The 20,671-nt window shown below is 37.3% G+C and overlaps 3 protein-coding genes across 10 annotated transcripts in view; 2 read left to right on the top strand and 1 right to left on the bottom strand.

Moving 5' to 3' along the window:
• The window catches only part of LOC124253477 (probable tRNA N6-adenosine threonylcarbamoyltransferase, mitochondrial), a 16,898-nt gene extending 10,393 nt beyond the window's left edge, over positions 1–6,505 (top strand). For both annotated transcript variants that reach the window (XM_046687264.1, XM_046687265.1), the window contains exon 11: positions 5,801–6,505. The gene's annotated coding sequence lies outside the window, so the exon portion shown is untranslated. The remainder of the gene's footprint in view (positions 1–5,800) is intronic.
• LOC124253475 (sodium-dependent glucose transporter 1A-like) lies at positions 2,987–16,891 on the bottom strand. Of its 4 annotated transcripts, none has more exons than XM_046687263.1 (4): positions 16,810–16,891; positions 12,594–12,797; positions 11,131–11,416; positions 2,987–6,768 (listed from the first exon to the last, which is right to left on the bottom strand). In XM_046687263.1, exons 2-4 carry the CDS (start codon positions 12,759–12,761, stop codon positions 5,714–5,716), a joined length of 1,509 nt encoding a protein of 502 aa, XP_046543219.1. In that variant the 5' UTR covers positions 12,762–12,797; positions 16,810–16,891; the 3' UTR covers positions 2,987–5,713. The 4 variants fall into 4 exon arrangements, with proteins under 4 accessions (XP_046543219.1, XP_046543216.1, XP_046543218.1 ...); XM_046687260.1 differs by lacking the exon at positions 16,810–16,891 and adding an exon at positions 14,933–15,060; XM_046687262.1 differs by lacking the exon at positions 16,810–16,891 and adding an exon at positions 14,938–15,060.
• LOC124253478 (tRNA N(3)-methylcytidine methyltransferase METTL6-like) lies at positions 14,700–20,671 on the top strand. 4 transcript variants are annotated; one of them, XM_046687270.1, is made up of 6 exons: positions 14,700–14,718; positions 17,057–17,396; positions 17,759–17,890; positions 18,546–18,716; positions 19,194–19,335; positions 20,328–20,671. In XM_046687270.1, exons 2-6 carry the CDS (start codon positions 17,130–17,132, stop codon positions 20,627–20,629), a joined length of 1,014 nt encoding a protein of 337 aa, XP_046543226.1. In that variant the 5' UTR covers positions 14,700–14,718; positions 17,057–17,129; the 3' UTR covers positions 20,630–20,671. The 4 variants fall into 4 exon arrangements, with proteins under 4 accessions (XP_046543226.1, XP_046543225.1, XP_046543223.1 ...); XM_046687269.1 differs by lacking the exon at positions 14,700–14,718 and adding an exon at positions 16,822–16,912; XM_046687267.1 differs by lacking the exon at positions 14,700–14,718 and adding an exon at positions 16,831–16,926.

The following is a 20,671-nucleotide window of genomic DNA, read 5'->3' as shown; positions in this document are numbered from 1 at the left end:
TAATATACCATTATACATGGGTGTTAATACCATGATATGGACATGGGTGTGACTATAATATACCATTATACTGTTATACTTGACATGGGTGTGACTATAATATACCATTATACTGTTATACTTGACATGGGTGTGACTATAATATACCATTATACTGTTATACTTGACATGGGTGTGACTATAATATACCATTATACCATTACTATAATATACCATTATACTGTTATACTTGACATGGGTGTGACTATAATATACCATTATACTGTTATACTTGATGACTATAATATACCATTATACTTGTTATACCTGATACTATAATATACCATTATACTGTTATACTTGACATGGGTGTGACTATAATATACCATTATACTGTTATACTTGACATGGATGTGACTATAATATACCATTATACTGTTATACCTGACATGGATGTGACTATAATATACCATTATACTGTTATACCTGACATGGATGTGACTATAATATACCATTATACTGTTATACCTGACATGGATGTGACTATAATATACCATTATACTGTTATACCTGACATGGATGTGACTATAATATACCATTATACTGTTATACTTGTGACATGGACTGTGACTATAATATACCATTATACTGTTATACCTTGACATGGATGTGACTATAATATACCATTATACTGTTTATACTTGACATGGATGTGACTTATAATATAATATACTGTTATACTGGATGTGACTAAATATACCATTATACTGTTATACCTGACACGGATGTGACTAAATATACCATTATACTGTTATACCTGACACGGATGTGACTATAATATACCATTATACTGTTATACCTGACATGGATGTGACTATAATATACCATTATACTGTTATACTTGACATGGGTGTGACACCATATATACCATGGATGTGACTATAATATACCATTATACTGTTGTGATACCATTATACTGTTATACATGGATGTGACTATAATATACCATTATACTGGATGTGACTATAATATGGATTATACTGTTATACCTGACATGGATGTGACTATAATATACCATTATACTTGACACGGATGTGACTATAATATACCATTATACTTGACACGGATGTGACTATAATATACCATTATACTGTTATACTTGACACGGATGTGACTATAATATACCATTATACTTGACACGGATGTGACTATAATATACCATTATACTTGACACAGATGTGACTATAATATACCATTATACTGTTATACTATAATATACCATTATACTTGATGTGTGACTATAATATACCATTATACTGTTATACTTGACACGGATGTGACTATAATATACCATTATACTGTTATACTTGACACGGATGTGACTATAACATACCATTATACTTGACACGGATGTGACTATAATATACCATTATACTGTTATACCTGACTGTTATACCTGACACGGATGTGACTATAATATACCATTATAATGTTATAACCTTTTAATGATGTAAGTACAATAACCATTATACTGTTATAACCTTTTAATGATGTAAGTACAATAACCATTATACAGTTATAACCTGTCGCTGGCATGTGACGTTGCTGAAATATCATTGCAAATGATACCATAACCCAGCTAGCAGCAAACTCAGTGATAACTTATTGTTACTTGATTGGAATTTTTACAAAAGTATTTGGACTTTTCTGCGTTCCCATGGATGCGCTTATAAATTTTGTTGCGTCCATTGTCAATTTTTATGTGTATAGGACGCAGGAATTTGCGTCCCGTAAATCCCTGCAATGTCATCTTGTACCAGGTCATAAAGTTATTAATGATTAGAGTAAATGGAGACAAACATTCAATATTTTATTGATCTAAAAATATTCCAATGCAAAAAGACACACTGCAGACACAAAGCAAGATGTACATTCTCAACATTTGTATCCTCAGTGAATCACTGTGGGATATGGTCAACCATTCATTCTTAGGACAGAAAATTACAACCTCTGATAGGACTCCATGTAAGGAGGCAGACATTTCATGTTTTATGTATTGAAAAAGGTTTCACATAGCACTTGGCTGTGTGATTCATCAGTCCATTAAGAACCCACAATGCACCTCTTCATTCATTCTTATGGAAAATGTTGGATGAACGTAGATGTAACAATTGTTTCAAAACTCACAAACATAGGAAAGGACTAAGTCACATGACAGTGTGAAGGGAGACAGTGCAATAGTCTTGTTTTTCTGTCTGTCTTTGGCACCTATGTTCTGGTTGTGCATCATCTATATTCCTTTTAGGGTGCCATGTCTGAAATTTATCTTTTGGAGTTGTTCATCATAAACCTTGAGCGAGCAGACTTCAGTGTGATTACAACTTTAACCAGAACAACTGGAAGTCACGTGTTCCTCTCCAGTGCATGTTCTGAAGGAAGTTCTGGGTTATCATCCTCGATAATCTCCAGGGTATACGTTACGATCACTCTCCACTATACCCTTGATGCATCCACGGCTTGGCCCGATGATTCTATTACCTCCCTTGGTTGGCTTTTTAACCAATCAGGTGTCTACGCTGGGAAGTTGAGCGTACCAATCACAACTCACTTTTGCCCGATTATTATATTACCTCCCTTTGCTGGCGCGCTGCATTCTCACAGTAGCCAATCAGCTAAGCCGCCGTTACATCCGAGCTTGCCTATCAACAAAGATAGCGGTCGCAGCTGCGAAGGTTTGTTCGGGGAAATTTTTGGGGAAATCATGCAGACAAATTGACAAGTTTAAACGGTTAAATAATTTAAGAAGCAAAAGTGAGTTGTGATTGGTACGCTCAACTTCCCAGCGTAGACACCTGATTGGATAGAAAGCCAACCAAGGGAGGTAATAAAATCATCGGGCCAAGCCGTGGATGCATCCAGGGTGGATGCGTGATCGTAACGTATACCCTGGAGATTATCGAGGATGCTGGGTTATGTGCGTGCTTGAATCTACTCAGTGTAGTGTTTGGGAATGTCATTTTGAATATAGCCCTTTCTTGCCATGGAGTATTCTTAAGACAATTATCAGAATACTTGGATATGTATATGCATATATGTACTTGTTGAAAATGTAAACTACTCAAATTAAGTTAAAGAACAATAACTATTAACCATGTACCCTGCTGAAATGAGTTGAAATGAATCAATGTTTATCCGAATACGTAAAGTAAAGGGAGGGTCTGTTGCTCTGTTGTTTGCTCGGAGTTTTGCCAACTCAGCAAATCTGTAGACATATATTCAGGACCTGCAAGTAAGAGAAATGGGCACTGTAGCTCACTCGTTGGTGTTTGGTGGTGATTGGGGTTTTGTTCAGTACAAAGTGGAATTCTTTTGATCTTACACAATTTACAGATTGGTTCATAGGTCAAGAGTCTATTTTGGTTTGCTCTGAAAAAACACAATAAATATCAGTTGGTAACTGGTAAATAATCTCGTCAGAAGAGTGTGACAAATCTTGACTAGATAGTAGTATTTGCTATCAGATATGATCAACAGTACTGCGTACATACTAAAAACAAAATTACTTAGTATCATTTATACATAACACCCCACCAAGTGTGGGGTACAATGTTGCCAGTGTATAAACATGGCAACAACAACCAGAAATGCATACAATAAAACCATGCAGCAATTAAATTGTGAACCAAATGTTTTAAAGCAACAGTATCGTTCGGTAAGAGATTTTCTATGACTCGATTGACAAATACATCCATTCCAAAAGAAATCAAATGTGAAAAATGTGAAAACTGAAAAGCACTTTACTTCCAATCAGCTAAAACTTGAAGTCAAGGAAAAAGATTGTTCATATATGAGTTACAGGTTAAACTCCATTCCCCTCTAGTTTGATCTTTATGTGATAAACAAAGAAATCAAAACTTTTCTAAAAGTTGGTATTTCTGTTAACATTTGTGATCTTTTGGAAGGAAGATGATAAAATCAACGAAAGGCCAAGTTTGATTTCAATAGAACCAGACATAAAAATATTGCATGTAAAATATGTTAAAGCTGACAATTTTATGGATTAAATTTCACCGAGATTACCAAACACATTTGGCAAAAACGTATTTCCTTCCGGGCTGGCACTGCAGTAAACCTTCACTAACCCTTGGATCCATTCCTCTATGGTTCTCATACTCTCAAATTACCTGCCCTTGATTTCAGCTGCAATTTGATTGGCTACGATGCTATGTTGAATGTACCATGCAGACTGCAAGTTACAAACCTGCCTCAGTGTTGAGTGAGGCAATATCAACACCATGGTGGCCAGTCTCATGGAGTATTATCGAGATGTATGATCGAGATGTTCAACATTGAAAAACTGACAGACTCTTAAACAAAAGCCTTCTAAAACCTTTTGATGGGAAGGATGTTTTCATGTCGATTAAAACTGGTGGTTGCTTTGAATATCAGTTATCTCCCCTTTCCCTTATGTCAATGTTGGCTCGATGATTATAATGTTGATATGGTCAAGGATCCAAGGTTGACTGAAGTGCTAGACCTGGAGACTCAACTAGGCGATATAGTGGTAAATCATCTGTCTCATAGACATTCAAACACAACACTTAAAAATAGTTTCCATGGAAACCTAACCCTTGGAACAAAATATTTCCTTCTTCAACAAATAAAATATAAATCAACAAAAACAAAAGCCACATCGATATTTGATATTCCAAATAACAGAATTCATGTAAATGAATCAATGTTAACAAAGTTATCAAGGAAATAGCGTGCCTCCATATGTATTCTGAACTGTGTTCAGGAATATAGTATGTAACAAATCACATCTTCAGAGAAACAGTATGTAACGAAACACATCTTCAGGGAAACAGTATGTAACAAAACACATCTTCAGGGAAACAGTATGTAACAAAACACATCTTCAGGGAAACAGTATGTAACAAAACACATCTTCAGGGAAACAGTATGTAACAAAACACATCTTCAGGGAAACAGTATGTAACAAAACACATAGTCAGGCTTGTAACACTGGGCTTGTAGGTGCTGAACATAGTAATAAATAACCCGGACAGTGTCGATTCATTACAACAATTCAAATTGAACATCTTGGTTATTATAACTCGTTATTCATTGCGTTGACTGTGAAGAAAACAGTTCTACAGAGTGGGGTATTGATTAACACCATGACCAAATATGGAACATTCTCACTGAATATTGATTATTGCACATTTGTTTTTTCACGCTGAAATTTACAAATGAAAATGGACCTTGTGATACCTAAGATACAATGTATTACAAATGCATCCCTAATGCCTATAACTCTGGCAAAGATGACCTTGACCTCCCTTATAAGTACATGTCTGATATATTCAATATACCCTGTTTCCTGTATTAAGCACTCTGCTACAATAGGTGACCCCTCACCAACTTCTAAACCAATGTAAGTATTTTATGTAAGCAAGCTCCTGTAAGTTCAACATATACATACAATCAAATTTTCTTGTGTCTGTTACTCATGATTTTACTGTGCAGAATGGTTAAAAAACCTTTTTACTGCTTGATCACTGAAAATGTTCTATTTGTCTCTGTTTCTTAGAACAACCCCCACCTTTCTGAGCTGACAAAATGCATATTAAGGCAGATACTGATAAGAGGAAGAGCAACAGTGGCAAAGCTTCAGTCTTGTGTATAGCCTCGGATTTAGACATTTCATAAACAGGTTCACATTTTGATATGCTTACAGAAATTTTTCTTCAACCTGAGATGACGGACCATTGGCTTTTAGTTCTATTGTTATTACAGCACTTTGTTTCCTCTTTTTCAGGAACGTGCGAGCGTAGATGAGAAGGATGATGAACATGAGGAGACATGCAATACTTTCGACCGTGAGGAGATATGCATACCACATGAGACTGTGCTCATTCATCAGATATCCCAGTATTATGGGGTTAGCCATCGTTCCCGAAGATGAAGCTATCAAAATGGCAGATGCAACTCTCCCCGACATATTTAACAGCTCTTCCTCTGTCCACGTCAACCCTGTCGGGAAGAATACAGACATTGAGAGTCCTGTTGTGACCGAGCTGATCCAAATGCCTATTGTGATATCGTACTGTGCACAAAACAGAAAAGCCACAAGTGATGCTATTAGAGAAAAACAGCATATAAATAGCAACTTGACGGGAGTGATAAATTTTACGAAAAAGATGCCGAGGAATCGCCCGCCAGCAAATGATGCCCAATATGCTGATGTTAATTCTGTTCCTCTAGACTTGCTCCAACGTAGATGCTTCACAACAAAGGTCACCAAGTATGCTGCGAAACTGTCCTCAACTGCACAGTACAGCATGTATGTCACACAGATCATTGCGATCGTGAAGACGAACACAGGACGTGATATACTTTGGGGCTCGGAAGTATCCTCCCCTGCTGTTCGCTTCTTTGTTTGAGATTTTTCACGACAATATGATATTAAAAATGGAAAAGCAAAGAATGTAGTCAATACAGCAGAAATTATATAAGCGTAAAATACTATTGTTGTTTGTTTCTCCTCAGTCGGGGCCAATGTTGAATTTGAAGATATATTATATGCTGAGGTGACTGTGATATTCATCCCACTAAGCCCAACACCAGGTGGAGCTGTTGTAGCGTTGGTCTCATCTCGTAATGGTGACAGGAAGGGCTGGGTCATAAGAGGGGAGATAACTCCACCAAACGCAAATGCAAAATGAGTTGTTTGCATTGCTGAACGTCCATTGCTCCCCCATGTTCGAACAAGCTCTGCATTCCCACCTGAAACAGGTCAGAGTTGTTGGTGATTGGCAATCAATGATAAAAACTATGGTTAACATGGTATGGATATATTGTTCAAATTCGACACAAAGGCTGTTTAACTGCAGCTCTGTTAAAGGGGCACTGACTGACTGACTGAGTTTAGTTTTACACCGCTTTTAGCAATATTCCAGCAATAAAAGGGGCACTGATCCAGTGCGATTAATGTTTCCAGTCAACAGTCTAATTATGAAACCTAGCTGCAAACTGGTCAGCCCCTGCTCCTACGGCCGTGACGGACACAGGGGCTGGGCTACTGTCCACCTTGGCAGAATTTCTTCAACCTAATCAGTCGGAAATTAGGAAGGGTGCATGCCCATCAGATGCCGTTATTTAAAAATATCCCCGGTAGTTCTTGTCTGGTTTTAATAAAGTATCCCAGCAGTGTAGGCTTTTTCATATTTTCAAATGCTAAGATGGTGTAGTGACTGATCCAATTGGATCCTATTTCTGTGTTTTTAACCTTGATATTTAATCATGTGAAAAAATGATGTCTATTACCTATGTTATATCAAAAACACATATTTGATGTATTTGAATCCGTAAACTAAACAGCCCCACTTTGCCATTGCTAAAAAAATCTGAAATTTTACTAAGGTACATAGGTATATACAGTTTTTAACTAAGTACACAGCAAATGCTTAAATGACCAATGGGACTATACACCAATGTGAAAACTCTGAAACAATAGATCACTTTTTCGCATATTAGACTGTTACAAGACACATGACATAGAACAGGATTCTTTGTCAGCTGCAGATGAATGGCATCTCATTCCTTTATGTGGATATTGATGGATACATGCCCCGAACAAGGTAATAGCTTGATATTGTTGCTATAACTTTAGTCTGTTTTAAGTTTAATATCTGGATTTTGTTTTTATTCATTTGTTATAGCATTCAACAGAATCATTTTTTTGCCGTGAAGTGTGATGAGACAGACAACATACACCAGGTCGCACTTAGGGTCATGAATTCTGGGATATCATCCGGGTACTCACGGGAGAAAAACAATAACAAAAGCAACAACCAGTCCACGGAAATTGCTCTGGATCAGTGCCCCTTTAAATATTGTTAAACCAAGGAAAATATTTGACCCTTTTGCTTTCAAAACCTGTATGCCAAGAGGAATCTGTTTCTGAGGATATTTGAGACTAGGTATTCTTTTGAACTGCCATGTGATAGTTTGTTCTCAGGAAGATCCCTCTGTTTCTTTTAATCAACTCTTAAATTGATCTACTGGTAACACTAATAAAAGACTTTCTTCACCATTAACGTTTCTGAACTAAATATTTTCTGAAACAATATCATGGATATGAGAAGCAAATAAAACTTTGCTTGGCATTCAACAGCATTCATGTTCACTTATGATCATGTTTCTTTTTAAGTTTGTAAACAAGATTTTAGACACAAAATATTTGAAAAAATAACCAAGTCATAAAACAAAGAGTGAGTGAGAGGGGTTCAAACGTCTGTCAGCTGAATTTGGGGGAAAGTGATACAAGTTTCACACCTATTTGTTTACCACTTTGGTGAACCCCACAAGGACGGGGGGGGGTTGTACAACCCCAATATGTAAAATCAAGACAATATGTAAAAACTAACGCAACATGCAACAACTTAACGCAATATGTAAACACCTAACGCAAAATGTAAAAACAATTTTTAACGCAATTTGTAAAAGATTAACGGAATCTGTAAATACAGCTTTATTGTTGTTTATTGTTTTGGCAACTGAAATTTATTTTTTTAGAAACTTTACTTTATTGTGTTTAAAAATACCTAAGCTATTGCAATATTTCTGACAAAATTAACCTCATTTCTGACTTAATTGATATCTGATCTTTTGTGTCGTTTAACACCAAAGTAAAGCCGATAATTGTGTAATCTACATGTATAGCGATAATTGATATCATAATCTATATTCGAAAGTATCCAAGGAAATCATTTTATTCTTCATAGTATTTTTACATAAATGGTCATATGTGGGGGGTTTTATCCCACAACGCGCATGTAGCGCAAAGTTGGGGACATAAAATTATCCTCCGCATTGGGTACGGTAACCAAGGTGCAACTTGGAATTCTGCAGATATAAGTTTTTGTATTTTCTTCTTTTTCTTTTCATTGTTTTTGCTGAGAGACAGTTTTGTTTTCAAATTTGTCCTATTAGTGGTGAATTAATAGCAAAACATTTTCCTTTATGGAATTAATGTATTAGTTATTTTCCTGGCAGTGTTTTTTTTAATCTCACCTCAAAATACACAAATGAAATGCAACAAATCCTGATAAAAAGCTTGAGCCATCCTATAGAAATTACGAGAGACTTGGGAATTTGTTTCAGAAACACTTTTAATGAATTTTAGAGAAAATATCATATTTATGATGATGTATTTACAAATATTATATTTAAGTATAAATGTGTCGCTGGACACATTATATTATATTTAAGTATAAATGTGTCGCTGGACACAAGTATCTTTGATTCAGAAATGGTAAATCCATCTTGCAGTTTTAGGTATAATGGACATGCAAGATGCATCGCAGTGATTCGAGTATTTGCATTCCAATCACATCTGATTTCCTTCAATCAAGTCACAGGTAATATTGCTGCCAATGAATCAAGTAATACCAGAGACATTTGAGATTGGATCCCGATGTTGATCGCTCAAATTTAATGAAATAAAGTTATTGTATTTGATGCAATTTAAGTAATATGGAATATTGATGTAAATGGGTAACATGACTTGTTGTTTTAGGTTTCAGGAAACTGAATCCATCAAACATGCCAAAGCCAAGATCAATGATACATGTATAGAATTGCAAAATCACAAACCAATCCTAAGAAATTATTATCGTAATTCACCATTTAATCACATAGATTGCCATTCGCTGTGTATTTTGTGACATCCCTGTGATTATTTGACGTAGTATCAAACATTAGTACAAATGGAACCAGCTATTCTATTGTTTATCTCCGTGTCATTAACGTCATCAATATCTGAAAATATGCTGAAGGGGTGTTTAACCTTATAAACTCACTCACTCACTCACTCACGAGAGAGAGCGAGAGAAAAAAAAATATATAGCTTCTTTCATATTCTCAGTTAGTTTACTTGAAGCTATGGCGGTTCAAGATGCACGCTTCTGGGAACTATTCCAGTATTCCCTTAAACCGCCCATCGTTGTTTCATGTACACAGTCAAATCATAACTATTGGCGCTCACTCCTAGATCAGTTGCTTGGCCGAAGTCCAATGGTCAGAGCTACCATCTCGATGCCAAGTACCAATTGCAATTAATTCGAACCCCCATACACAATGAATTAAAATTGGAAACATTGCTACAACATGCATGTTATTTCAAACCAAATTAAGAAGGATCAATAAGTGGTTTTCTTTAAAAACCCAATTCGGTAATCACAGATTATCAACAACGGAATGTACAGTTTGAAGGAAAGGTCAAACCTTCTTGAATAAGACAATGAATATAACCCAAAATACCATTTATGAAAACAAGTTTGAAGAATAAAATTATTCCTTAAAACTTTCGAAAATAGACTATAAGATCGATTAAAATATCTCTGTATACAAGGAAATTATATGTTTATCGACTCTGCTTACATGTATACTGAACGAGGTAAAATTTTGTAAAAAAATGTAATGTGAAGTTTATTTTGTAAGAAACATTGCGATATCTTGGTTTTAGTAAATAAAGTCAATTTTTGCCAAATTTGTGAGAAAAATGGATTTCGATCGCCACCCCTAATATTCAAACCTAAAAGTGGATTTTACATATTGCGTTAATTTTTGACATATTACGTTAAAAATTGTTTTTACATTTTGCGTTAGGTGTTGTACTTTTTGCGTTAAAGACATCTTTTACATATTGCTTTAATATTTTACATATTGCGTTATTTTTACGTTTTGCGTTATTTTTTACGTTTTGCGTTAAGTTGTTACATATTACGTTAGTTTTTACATATTGTCTTGATTTTACATATTGGGGTTGTACAGGGGTTTGGTGCTGACAAACCACAGCAAACTTGGATTGAAACCCACAGAGATCTTAGAAACATAACTGCAGCTGACTGGGATTCAAACCCAAATATGTCTGTGTGGCATGTCCAAGGGAAACAACTCTGCACAGCCAATTGCTGTGCCCAATACAACCGGGCCACCTTACCAAATAAATGAAGTATATCATGTTTGAATTGTTTGTGTAGCTGTCTGTCTGAACATGTTATCAGCCTGCTGGACCCTAATTCTTATAAGTTAATGTTTCTATCACTATGACAACCAAAGATGACCTTTAGGATCTAAACTCACATGTGTCGACTCCGCCCATGAACGCCCCTGTGACGAGATGGATGGCCACCATCAAGCCATAGAGTGAACAGAATGGCAGTATCCCGGTACTGACACCCATGCAGAGAGTCAGGAGGAACATTGTGAGGATCTTGTTGAACTTGTCGTACACAATGCCGCAGATGAGAGACCCGACCAGGTAGCCGTCGGAACCTGCTGTGAAGAATGCTGATCCCCTTTCTACGTCTGTGTCGGTGATTATCTGGAGGTCCAGGAAGGAAGGTCCTCTCTGACCAATACACACACCCTGGAGGCAGGAAAACATAACTGTACTTGACAATAAAATAGTTTAAAGGTTGGTGGTGTTTGATGAACTGACTGTAGAACATACATCCGTATTACACAGAGAAATATACAAGACGTTGACGCTCCTGCAGTGAACATCTAGGATGATGGGGGACATTTGGGCCACTGTGTGAAAAAATCAGTGGACCTTCATCAAACATCGGACACAAAACTAAGACATGTTTTCTGTTTTAACACTGCACTGCCAAAAAATAAAAAACAAACAAATACTGTCATAAAGGGGAGGTGGCCCTTCAGGTGTTTTCAACAATGAACTGTCACACTAACTATCAGCTGGAAGTGATAGTGTAAGACAGCAAGGGGAAGCATCACAGAAACACATTAACAGTCAAAACATTTGAGCAATGAGTATACAATGCCGTCCAGTAATTCCTCGCACCTAAGCACATCGATCGCAACACGGCAACTAATGTCTCTTATTTTTTGTGGTTTACGTGACTAACATGCTGGTATGCATCATATTTTCCTAGAAATATAAGTTTTATTGACGCCTATAAGATTCTAACGTTGCATTATGCCATACGGTTGACCTCACTGGCGTTCTGACGACATCGCTTGCTGTCCGGTAATTCTGCGCAGCAACTGATGCGCATAACATCCAGCTGGAGATCCGAAGTATGCAAGCGTATTAGGGCCAGATTATTTTCAAAAATCACTTCATCGATGTAAGGAAGTGTGTTTCATATTAAATCCAATTATGAATAATGAAGAAAAAGGTTTGTAAAGTCTGAAGAAAACGAATTTTCATAAAACTGTCAATTTATCTGTCAATTACTGTTATTTACTTAACTTAAGTGATTAAAAGCCAGTCCCTTGTAGAAATGTCCCGATTTCAAGCGTAAATGTGGTAGCAGACAATGTTTACGTTCGATACGGAAGTACACTATTGCAGCTGCTCAGAATTACTGGACGCATGGAATTACCGGACTCGCTTGTATATTGTTTGGATTGATATGGGATCCATGGCAGTGAGAGTTACAGAAGTTTTAGATTTCTGTGGGCCATTGCTGCAAGTGCATGCTCTATATCGATCACTGCTGCTGTCATCTTTTGAAGCATTTTTGGATAGTTCTAGATTCTCAGTGCCAGTAGATAAGTTAAACAGACCAAGTACTCACCAACATGGAGAAGGCTATTGCCAGGAAGACGGTGTAGATGAACTTCTCCATGTAGCGCCTGTCTCTCCAGCTGGTACATATAGTTTCTCCCTGCTCGTCTTCTTCCTTTGCACTCTGCTGGGCAACATCCTCTGCTGTCTCAATCACTGATATCTGTTCCGGGGCCATTTTGTTGAAATATGTCTGACCTTTTACTGCTGACTACTGAAATAATACGCCCACAATACAACAGTGTCCTACACTATCAGAAATACCACAACTTATTACATCAGCCAGTCATAATATGCATGGTCACTGTCAGACCAAATGCATCAATTGTTCTCAGCACTACCCCTGCCATTAGTACATATGATGACCTCAATCCACATCTTAGTTGACCAGAAAGGAGCAGTCAGTGCATTTACATGCTGCACCAAAGTTGAAACAATACGTTAACCGGAAAACAACAAACAACGAAATGTTATCTGATTAACAACTGTATTCTAAAAGTACCAATACAAATCTCTATAAAGGAATCACAATGGCTGTACAAAATGGCAGTACAAATACAGTGATAAAATAGTGAATATAATATAGACACAGATCATACTAGTCCCCTCACTGCGAAAGTGATCAAACTTCCAAAACTGGCCACAGTTGAAAATCCAGGGTGAAAGTGATCTTCACTGAACTGCTTGTCTTGTAATATGTAATGTATTGTAAGAAGACTGAGGCCAAAGCGTGCCCTTATATATAGTATAGCTGTTCTGGAACTCTACATAATAGTCTGGGTTATGCTGGAAAGGCTCATACAGTTGTACTTCGAGGTACCTTCCAGAACTCTCAGTCTAAGTATAGCTTGGCAATATTGCACATCACTGGCCCAAAGAAACAATGTAATACACTTCCAACACAGTTAGGGACCGTTCATAATTTATGGTGTGTGTGTGTGTGTGATATGATGATTTTTATGGAGATTCATGTACAATGTGAATGACTGACCGACTGACTGACTGAGTTTGGTTTACGCCGCTTTTAGCAATATTCAAGCAACATCACGGCGGGGGACACCAGAAAAGGGCTTCACACATTGTACCCATGTGGGGATTCGAACCCGGGTCTTCGGCATGACGAACCAACGCTCTAACCACTACGCTACCCCACCGCCCCAATGTGAATAACCCCCTAAGATTTATGTACAAAGTAAGTGACCGGGCCCCTGGCGTGTCATGTACAAAATCAATGACTACCCCCACTTCCCATAATTTTTAAGCATAATGTTTTTAATATTTTCATGTACAAAATTGCAGACCCCCACCCTCAAAACGTGTGCACAAAATTGATGACCCCTCCTATCTTCCCAGAACAAAATGGGTGACCCCCCCTTAAAAATCATCATCACACACACCCCACCACCACACACACAACATACACACACCAGATAAAAGTGTCACACTTTCCACATGATGATGTGTGTGTTCATGGAGTAATGTCTTAAATTGAAATCGTCTAAAGCAAGAATAAAATCATCAATGTCCTTCAAAAATAATACTGGTCACTTACTTAAACAGGTAAAAACAGCAATATTATTCTCCATCAGTCTTATGGGCCACTTTTAGCTCATATTTTATATATACCTATTGTTTATTATGTGCTGTATCTTTAACAACCTGTAAACAAAAAAATTAAATATTCCCTGGTATATCATTTCACATTAAAAAACAATGAAAATTTAGAAAAATATTATATTGATCAAAAGATCAGTTCAATTTAACCCGCACACTTTTCTAGCCTGACACTGTGACAGTTCCTGTATATAAGTATACCTGTATCAGAGGAGTTTCAGCGTTGATCACTTTCTTACCTGTTAACAATATCTGAGCAGGAAGTCTTGAACATGAGACTTACACAAGTCTACACTCAGTGCATATTTACACATAATCACTCCTCTAGTTCACTAATGAAAAGTTCGATTGTGTAAACCTTATTTCGACTTTTAAAGAAACCGAGATTAAACACTGGCTTTCCAATCATTACTTCCTTTTCTAAAGCTCGGAACATACCCTGATCCTATCTGTTTGTGGGTACACGGATCGGGTACGGTCACAAAGATCAAGATCGTCTTGGTATATCTGGGTTACATCAGGTACACTTCGTACATTTCGTGACTCGTGTGCCGGAGACTGGGAACCGTATTCTCTATATGAAGGTTTTCTGTGATGTTGGGAGCACGCGCAATTAGTAACTAAGATGTAGTCATTTCTAAGATAAGCGCCCAAGGTAACGTGTCCTTCTATATGAAGAACATGGAAACATATGCCACATCACGAAACGTTTGCACAAATTTACGAAATACCAACCTCACCTCGATTTTGGGGTCTCGCATAGATTCAGGAGCGTTCGTCAGTTCAAACTGAATCACTGCTGCACGTTTTTCGTGATCATACGTTTTCTCAAAAAGAAGGATTACGCTAACATGTAAAGCGAAATCTCCAGAATAATAATAAAAAAAAAAACTTCACGGGGAAACATATATTGAAGGGGGGGAGCGGTTTGATTGAGTTATTTAATGAGCTAATGATTGCGGAATGTATAGTGACGTGGCACAGATTACCGACATTTGTGCACTACGAATGACATATTTGATAATTTGTTTTTCGGATGCTTTCCAAATATATTGGTTTCGGACACTGAAGCATATTCTTTTCTCATTCAAACGCTATATATCCGTATATCCTGTAATATATTGTATATGTATGTTGACCTGATTAACTGATAACTGTAACGACTTTGACCTTATGCATATAGTAATCACTAGACTTCTCTGAAATTAAACTTTTCTGGTTTTCCCCGTCGTGATATTGCTGGAATATTGCTAAAAGCGGCGTAAATCCAAACTCACTCACTCACTGAAATGAAACAAACAATATTAGATATATGGATAGGCCATACTGGCTGCCGATGTATGTATGTATGTATGTATGTGTGTGTGTATGTGTGTGTGTGTGTGTGTATGTCTGTGTCTGTCTGTCTTTAGTTTTGTCTCTCTCTCTAGGGGCTATATGACAATCTAAGTAATGATAACCTGTCTTTACGTCTTTTAGTTACTGTCATGGCAGAAGCACGTGGCATCGTTTGTGTTATATAACACATTAATGTCTACTTCAGTCGTGGTGCATATGTCGCGGGGATAACTTTAAGGAAAGAGAAATTTGCATTCATTTCCATTCATGATATGATTTTGACAGAAAAATATGTCACCATAAAAATAAAAGGCCTTACAATATGCCCTAACATATGGCTCGTCTCCAGAACGAGGGACAGCTGACAGCTTTTCAGCCAAATATCGTATAGCTTTTACGCCGTACATACTGCAGCTATGCATGAATAAAGCTTTGTAGGCTGTCCCGTATTGGTCTGTAATGTGCGCATTAACAGCTGTCTCCAATGGAAATTAAACATTTCCATTGATTAAATTTCTTGACAGCCATCAGACAAAATGTTCTCATTCGTAAAATCTTGTAAACACTGGCTGGTACAGCAAACTGAGATCAATTATAGGTTGTAATTCCATTTAACAGATGCCCCGTGTATCAAACTGTGTTTGTCACGGCTCAGTGAAATCAGCCAAATAATTGTTTGATATATTTGTGTGCTTAATGTATTGAGTAATAAGATATTTCATCAACTACACACGTCTGAGTTACATTTGTTCAAGGGTGTGCTTTGAAAAGGGAGATAAAATATAAGCTGTAACTTGTTCAAACTTGAAATACAAACACATCATCAGAGAATATATTTCTTTGCAATTTTGTGAAAATACCAAACGGTGTATTCTATATGACCCGTCTGGAAGCTGTTGTATTCTGCGACAAAATATATTTCTGGGAGCTGTTTCGGTTTCAAATTAGTCTCCATTCATTCTCTAAAAAAACTGTGAAGACTATAAACTGTATGTCATGACAGGTGAAAGCAGATTTCGGTCTGGTTCGGTTTATGCAGTGGAGATGCCCCTGCTTTTAAGATTGGGGATACATCATTTATAAATATCATTGTGTTTTTTAAAACTGTATTACGCTCTTATGTAGCCGTATCGGAAGTACAATCATTGTCACATAAGCATAATATTTACATAGAAGTATAAATATCTTGTCTATGCTTCTATCATTTCACTATGACAATTTGTCTGTCCATGTTAACATTATACAAAATGACTTGGTATTGTTTAAAGAGTTACCTCCCTTTATATATTGGCGCACGACACGCTGTCTGCTAATATTGTCAGTTACCATTTGCACTGATCAGCGTCTGTTCCAGAGTAAAACGAATCATCATCAGTGGTATCCTCAATTTGGTCTCTGACAAGCTGTTTGTATTATCTAGCTGATATATGTGATATGTGATATATATATATACTAACCGCCAAGTCCTAGCCGAACGAGGTCGATTTCACAAGTTAGGGAAATTCAAATTGCATGTTTCAGTGATGTCATATAAAACAAACTTGAGGAAGTAAAGGCCAGTGACTACCAATCAGATAGACCACAAGACAAAGGCATGGCAGCAGAAAATTTCACTAAATCTGATGGTGATTCTCAAAGTGGACTTGAACTAATGATTGGTCACCAAGCAAGAACTCTCACACCTGAAGAGACAGCAAAGCTTGATAAAGACCAGACCCTTGTTTCTGAATTTAAGCAGAGGAAGTTTGAACTTGATGCACAAAAGAATTGGGATTTGTTTTATAAACGGAATACAACCAAATTCTTCAAGGACAGACACTGGACAAAAAGAGAGTTTTCAGAACTGATCAGTGAGAAACAGGTTGGATTACAAACAGTTTTGTGAACAAAGTATTATGTTAAAAGCAAATGAGATTTGTAACATTGTTTTCAGTTCTTGTAGATTTGTGAAATATACTTAATCTTCGTATGTTGTGTTGCCCATCTCTGTGAATTAGGCCTTGATCATGGCAAGTCACATCACTTGAGGCCATCTTAATTGTGCAGTTATGGCAGCATAACTCCTATAAACATCTTAATTCACCTGAACAGTAAAAGAGTTTTTGTCCTGTTATCAGGGAGGTGACAGTCACTATTCCTCGACTTGAATTTGGAAATCTTTCTTTGAAATGGAAAACTTCGACCAGCACATGATCTGCATCATATTAGTGATCTATGTTTCAGGACTACTGTGTGAAGACTGTACTGGAAGTTGGTTGTGGTGTTGGCAACTTCATTTTCCCCCTCCTGGAGGAGGACAAAAATTTGTACTTTCATGCCTGTGATTTCTCCAAGAGAGCCGTGGAATTTGTCAAGGTATGTTCCATGATTAAACTCCTGTCTTTTCAACTCAAATCATGAAAAAAAAACAGAATGTCAGACACTTACAATGCGTGAATTTTGTCAAGGTAACTCTTATTGATTGTAATGAGTTATATAATCAGTATCAATGGGAGGTTAAGTCACCCACTCACTCTCCAGTTAAACAGAGCAGAGGGCCAATGCTACACCAAGTCACTGATCCTGGATATGATTATTTTAAGCAATTTAGTTCTAAATCAGTGATATTCATATGATAAAGGGATTTCACTGGACATAAGCTGGTACCTGCAGGGGCAAAATTCAGAAATTAATATATATGAAGCAGGTGAACTGAGAAAGCTGACAGGTTTGCAGGATTGTTATCAATGCCTGCTAGTTTCCTTGTAAGTGTTACTCACAACCAAGGAGATATCCTCCTACCCAGAGGCCCTCCTCACACCTTTGTGTACTTCAACTAAGCGTATTTACTGGATATTTGGATGTTAAAGTGTTTGCTTATCATGTCCGATGCCTGGGTGCGATTTCAACAAGGGTATACATGTGAAGCAGATTTCTTGTTTTTCTCCATTATATTGCTGTAAAACTGCAAAAAAGCTACTACACAATGAAGTCACTCTGTATGTTTCAAGTGAACATCATCTTCTTACAGTCTCATCCCCAATATGATGCTGCTCGCTGCAATGCCTTCCAGTGTGACCTGACTGCCGATGACCTCCGTGACAACGTGCCGCCGGACACGGTAGATGCTGTGTCCATGATCTTTGTGTTGTCAGCCATACACCCAGACAAGATGCTTGCAGCTCTCCACAATGTCTTCCAGGTGATATGGAGGGCTGTTACAATAATGTCATCAAGTAAACTGTGTGTATCCAGACCTTTGTCTGTTACAGAATCTGGCACTGTTTTGTCTCAATATTCCCATTTTACATAGAAACTGTGTGCCCATTATTAAACATTCACACAATAATACTCAGTTAATTAGGTGTACAGTGAGAAACATGGATTAGCAGTGACTGTGTGTACCTCTTTGCTGACACTTTTCACCGAAAGCATAATATTTATATTGATGTTATGCCAGTCAACAATCAACATTCTGTGAAAACACAGGCATTTTGTTCCAACACCATGTTATATTGTTATGAGTTCATTGTATACAATATTTGTAGTTAGTAGCTATGTATCAATTATTTTTGATTCCAGACAAAGGAAATATTGTAGATATGTGTATCAAACATAACCTGCGAATTTTTGTTTACAGTTTTAGGATGTAAAATGTGTTTTATCACCATGGCAACAGGTGACCCGGCCTGGGGGGTGCATCTTGTTCCGAGACTATGGATTGTACGACTATGCAATGCTGAGATTTGCCCCAGGACATAAACTGTCAGACCACTTCTACGTGAGGCAAGATGGCACGCGGGCATATTACTTCTCTTTAGGTGAGATTGTTAGTTGACGACATCATTCAAGGGGTCACTTCTTCGTGATAACACCAGTGTATCACTTTTCTGTCTATAAAGATAGGAAACATTCATGGTAATTAGGACAAAAAGAGATATATGTTTTTCTCACCCGATCTGGTCTGTATCAACAAAATTAAATGTCTGAAACCTCACATGATCGAAACATTTGCATGAAAGTCTGACAATGATTTTATTGTCCTCTCATCTGCTTAGTCAGTGACATTGGCTTTATAAATGAGCTGGTCGTTGGTTGGAACTCACATGCTTCACATGTTGATTATACGAGGAGAAGGAACATTTTACAACACATATGATTAGTATATGTGAATGAAGCATACCCCTCTGTTGTTTTCATGTTGTATGTGGCCAGAATCAGCTTGCTGTCAGTTTCAGTCCTAGTATGGTCTGTATTCACCATGGTCACCACCATGAACTAGTAGATGATGTTTTAATATTGCTTATCTAATTAGCTACTTACTATCATCAGAAGTAATTTCAAAGTACATTGCCACAACTCCCTCTCTTGCTGTGATATGACTGAACTACTTGTCATTGTGGAGCTGACCCCATGGCCTTCCTGGCTCAAGAGGAAACAATGGTGTAGCGAACAAACATGTTGCTTCTTTTTGATGATTTATAGACTGAAAGTATATAAGCTACTCTAGGCAATATTCCGTCCCAAGATAAAGTTGGGGGCAGAATGTAGACAATACAAGCCAGCAATAAATATTATAAGCTACATCAACAAGATGGCTTGCCCATCCATTTTACATGCACCTCAGACTGGGGACCAGTTCTAACTCTGAATGATGAAAGGGACATATATAGATGTCAGGATATCTGGGAACACTGATTGGGTTCAATATTTGTGATGATACCTGGACTACTAGTCCGTGTTTTAGTGCATACTTGAATAGAAACATAGAATCTCGGCCTTGATTTTAAACTTCCTCTTTAACTATTTCCAGAAAAGCTTGAGGGTATGATGACGTCTGCAGGTTTTACTGTCAGCAGGAACGAGTATGTCAAGCGAGAGACTGTCAACAAGAAAGAGGGAATATGTGTTCCACGGATATTTGTTCAGGGAAAATTTGTGAAACCGATAGCTACATCTGTGGATACTGACAAACAATCTTTGATCACCTCCACAAACTCTGACAATACTCCAACATTGTGTGAAGCTACATTCACCTCCACAAACTCTCAGGATACTCTGCCAGATTGTGATATTAGCGACTCGTCAGACAAATCCAGTGAACACATCACCTAACGTTTGTTTTGTACCATAGAATAAATGTGTTTGTAATTGTCA

Source organism: Haliotis rubra, unplaced genomic scaffold, assembly GCF_003918875.1.
Source record: "Haliotis rubra isolate DU_JTF1 unplaced genomic scaffold, ASM391887v1 Scf541, whole genome shotgun sequence".
NCBI classification, from domain to species: Eukaryota; Metazoa; Mollusca; class Gastropoda; order Lepetellida; family Haliotidae; genus Haliotis; species Haliotis rubra.
The sequence above is the reverse complement of the archived record's forward strand: the minus strand, read 5'-3'. Positions and strand labels throughout refer to the sequence as shown.

Coding starts and splice junctions, on each gene's coding strand:
- LOC124253475 (XM_046687263.1), bottom strand. CDS start 12,761: ATGGCCCCGGAACAGATATCAGTGATTGAGACAGCAGAGGATGTTGCC. Junction 11,417..12,593: donor CAATAGCCTTCTCCATGTTG/GTGAGTACTTGG, acceptor TCCTGCCTCCAG/GGTGTGTGTATTGGTCAGAG. Junction 6,769..11,130: donor CATGGGCGGAGTCGACACAT/GTGAGTTTAGAT, acceptor GACCTGTTTCAG/GTGGGAATGCAGAGCTTGTT.
- LOC124253478 (XM_046687270.1), top strand. CDS start 17,130: ATGGCAGCAGAAAATTTCACTAAATCTGATGGTGATTCTCAAAGTGGA. Junction 17,891..18,545: donor GAGCCGTGGAATTTGTCAAG/GTATGTTCCATG, acceptor ATCTTCTTACAG/TCTCATCCCCAATATGATGC. Junction 18,717..19,193: donor CTCTCCACAATGTCTTCCAG/GTGATATGGAGG, acceptor CCATGGCAACAG/GTGACCCGGCCTGGGGGGTG.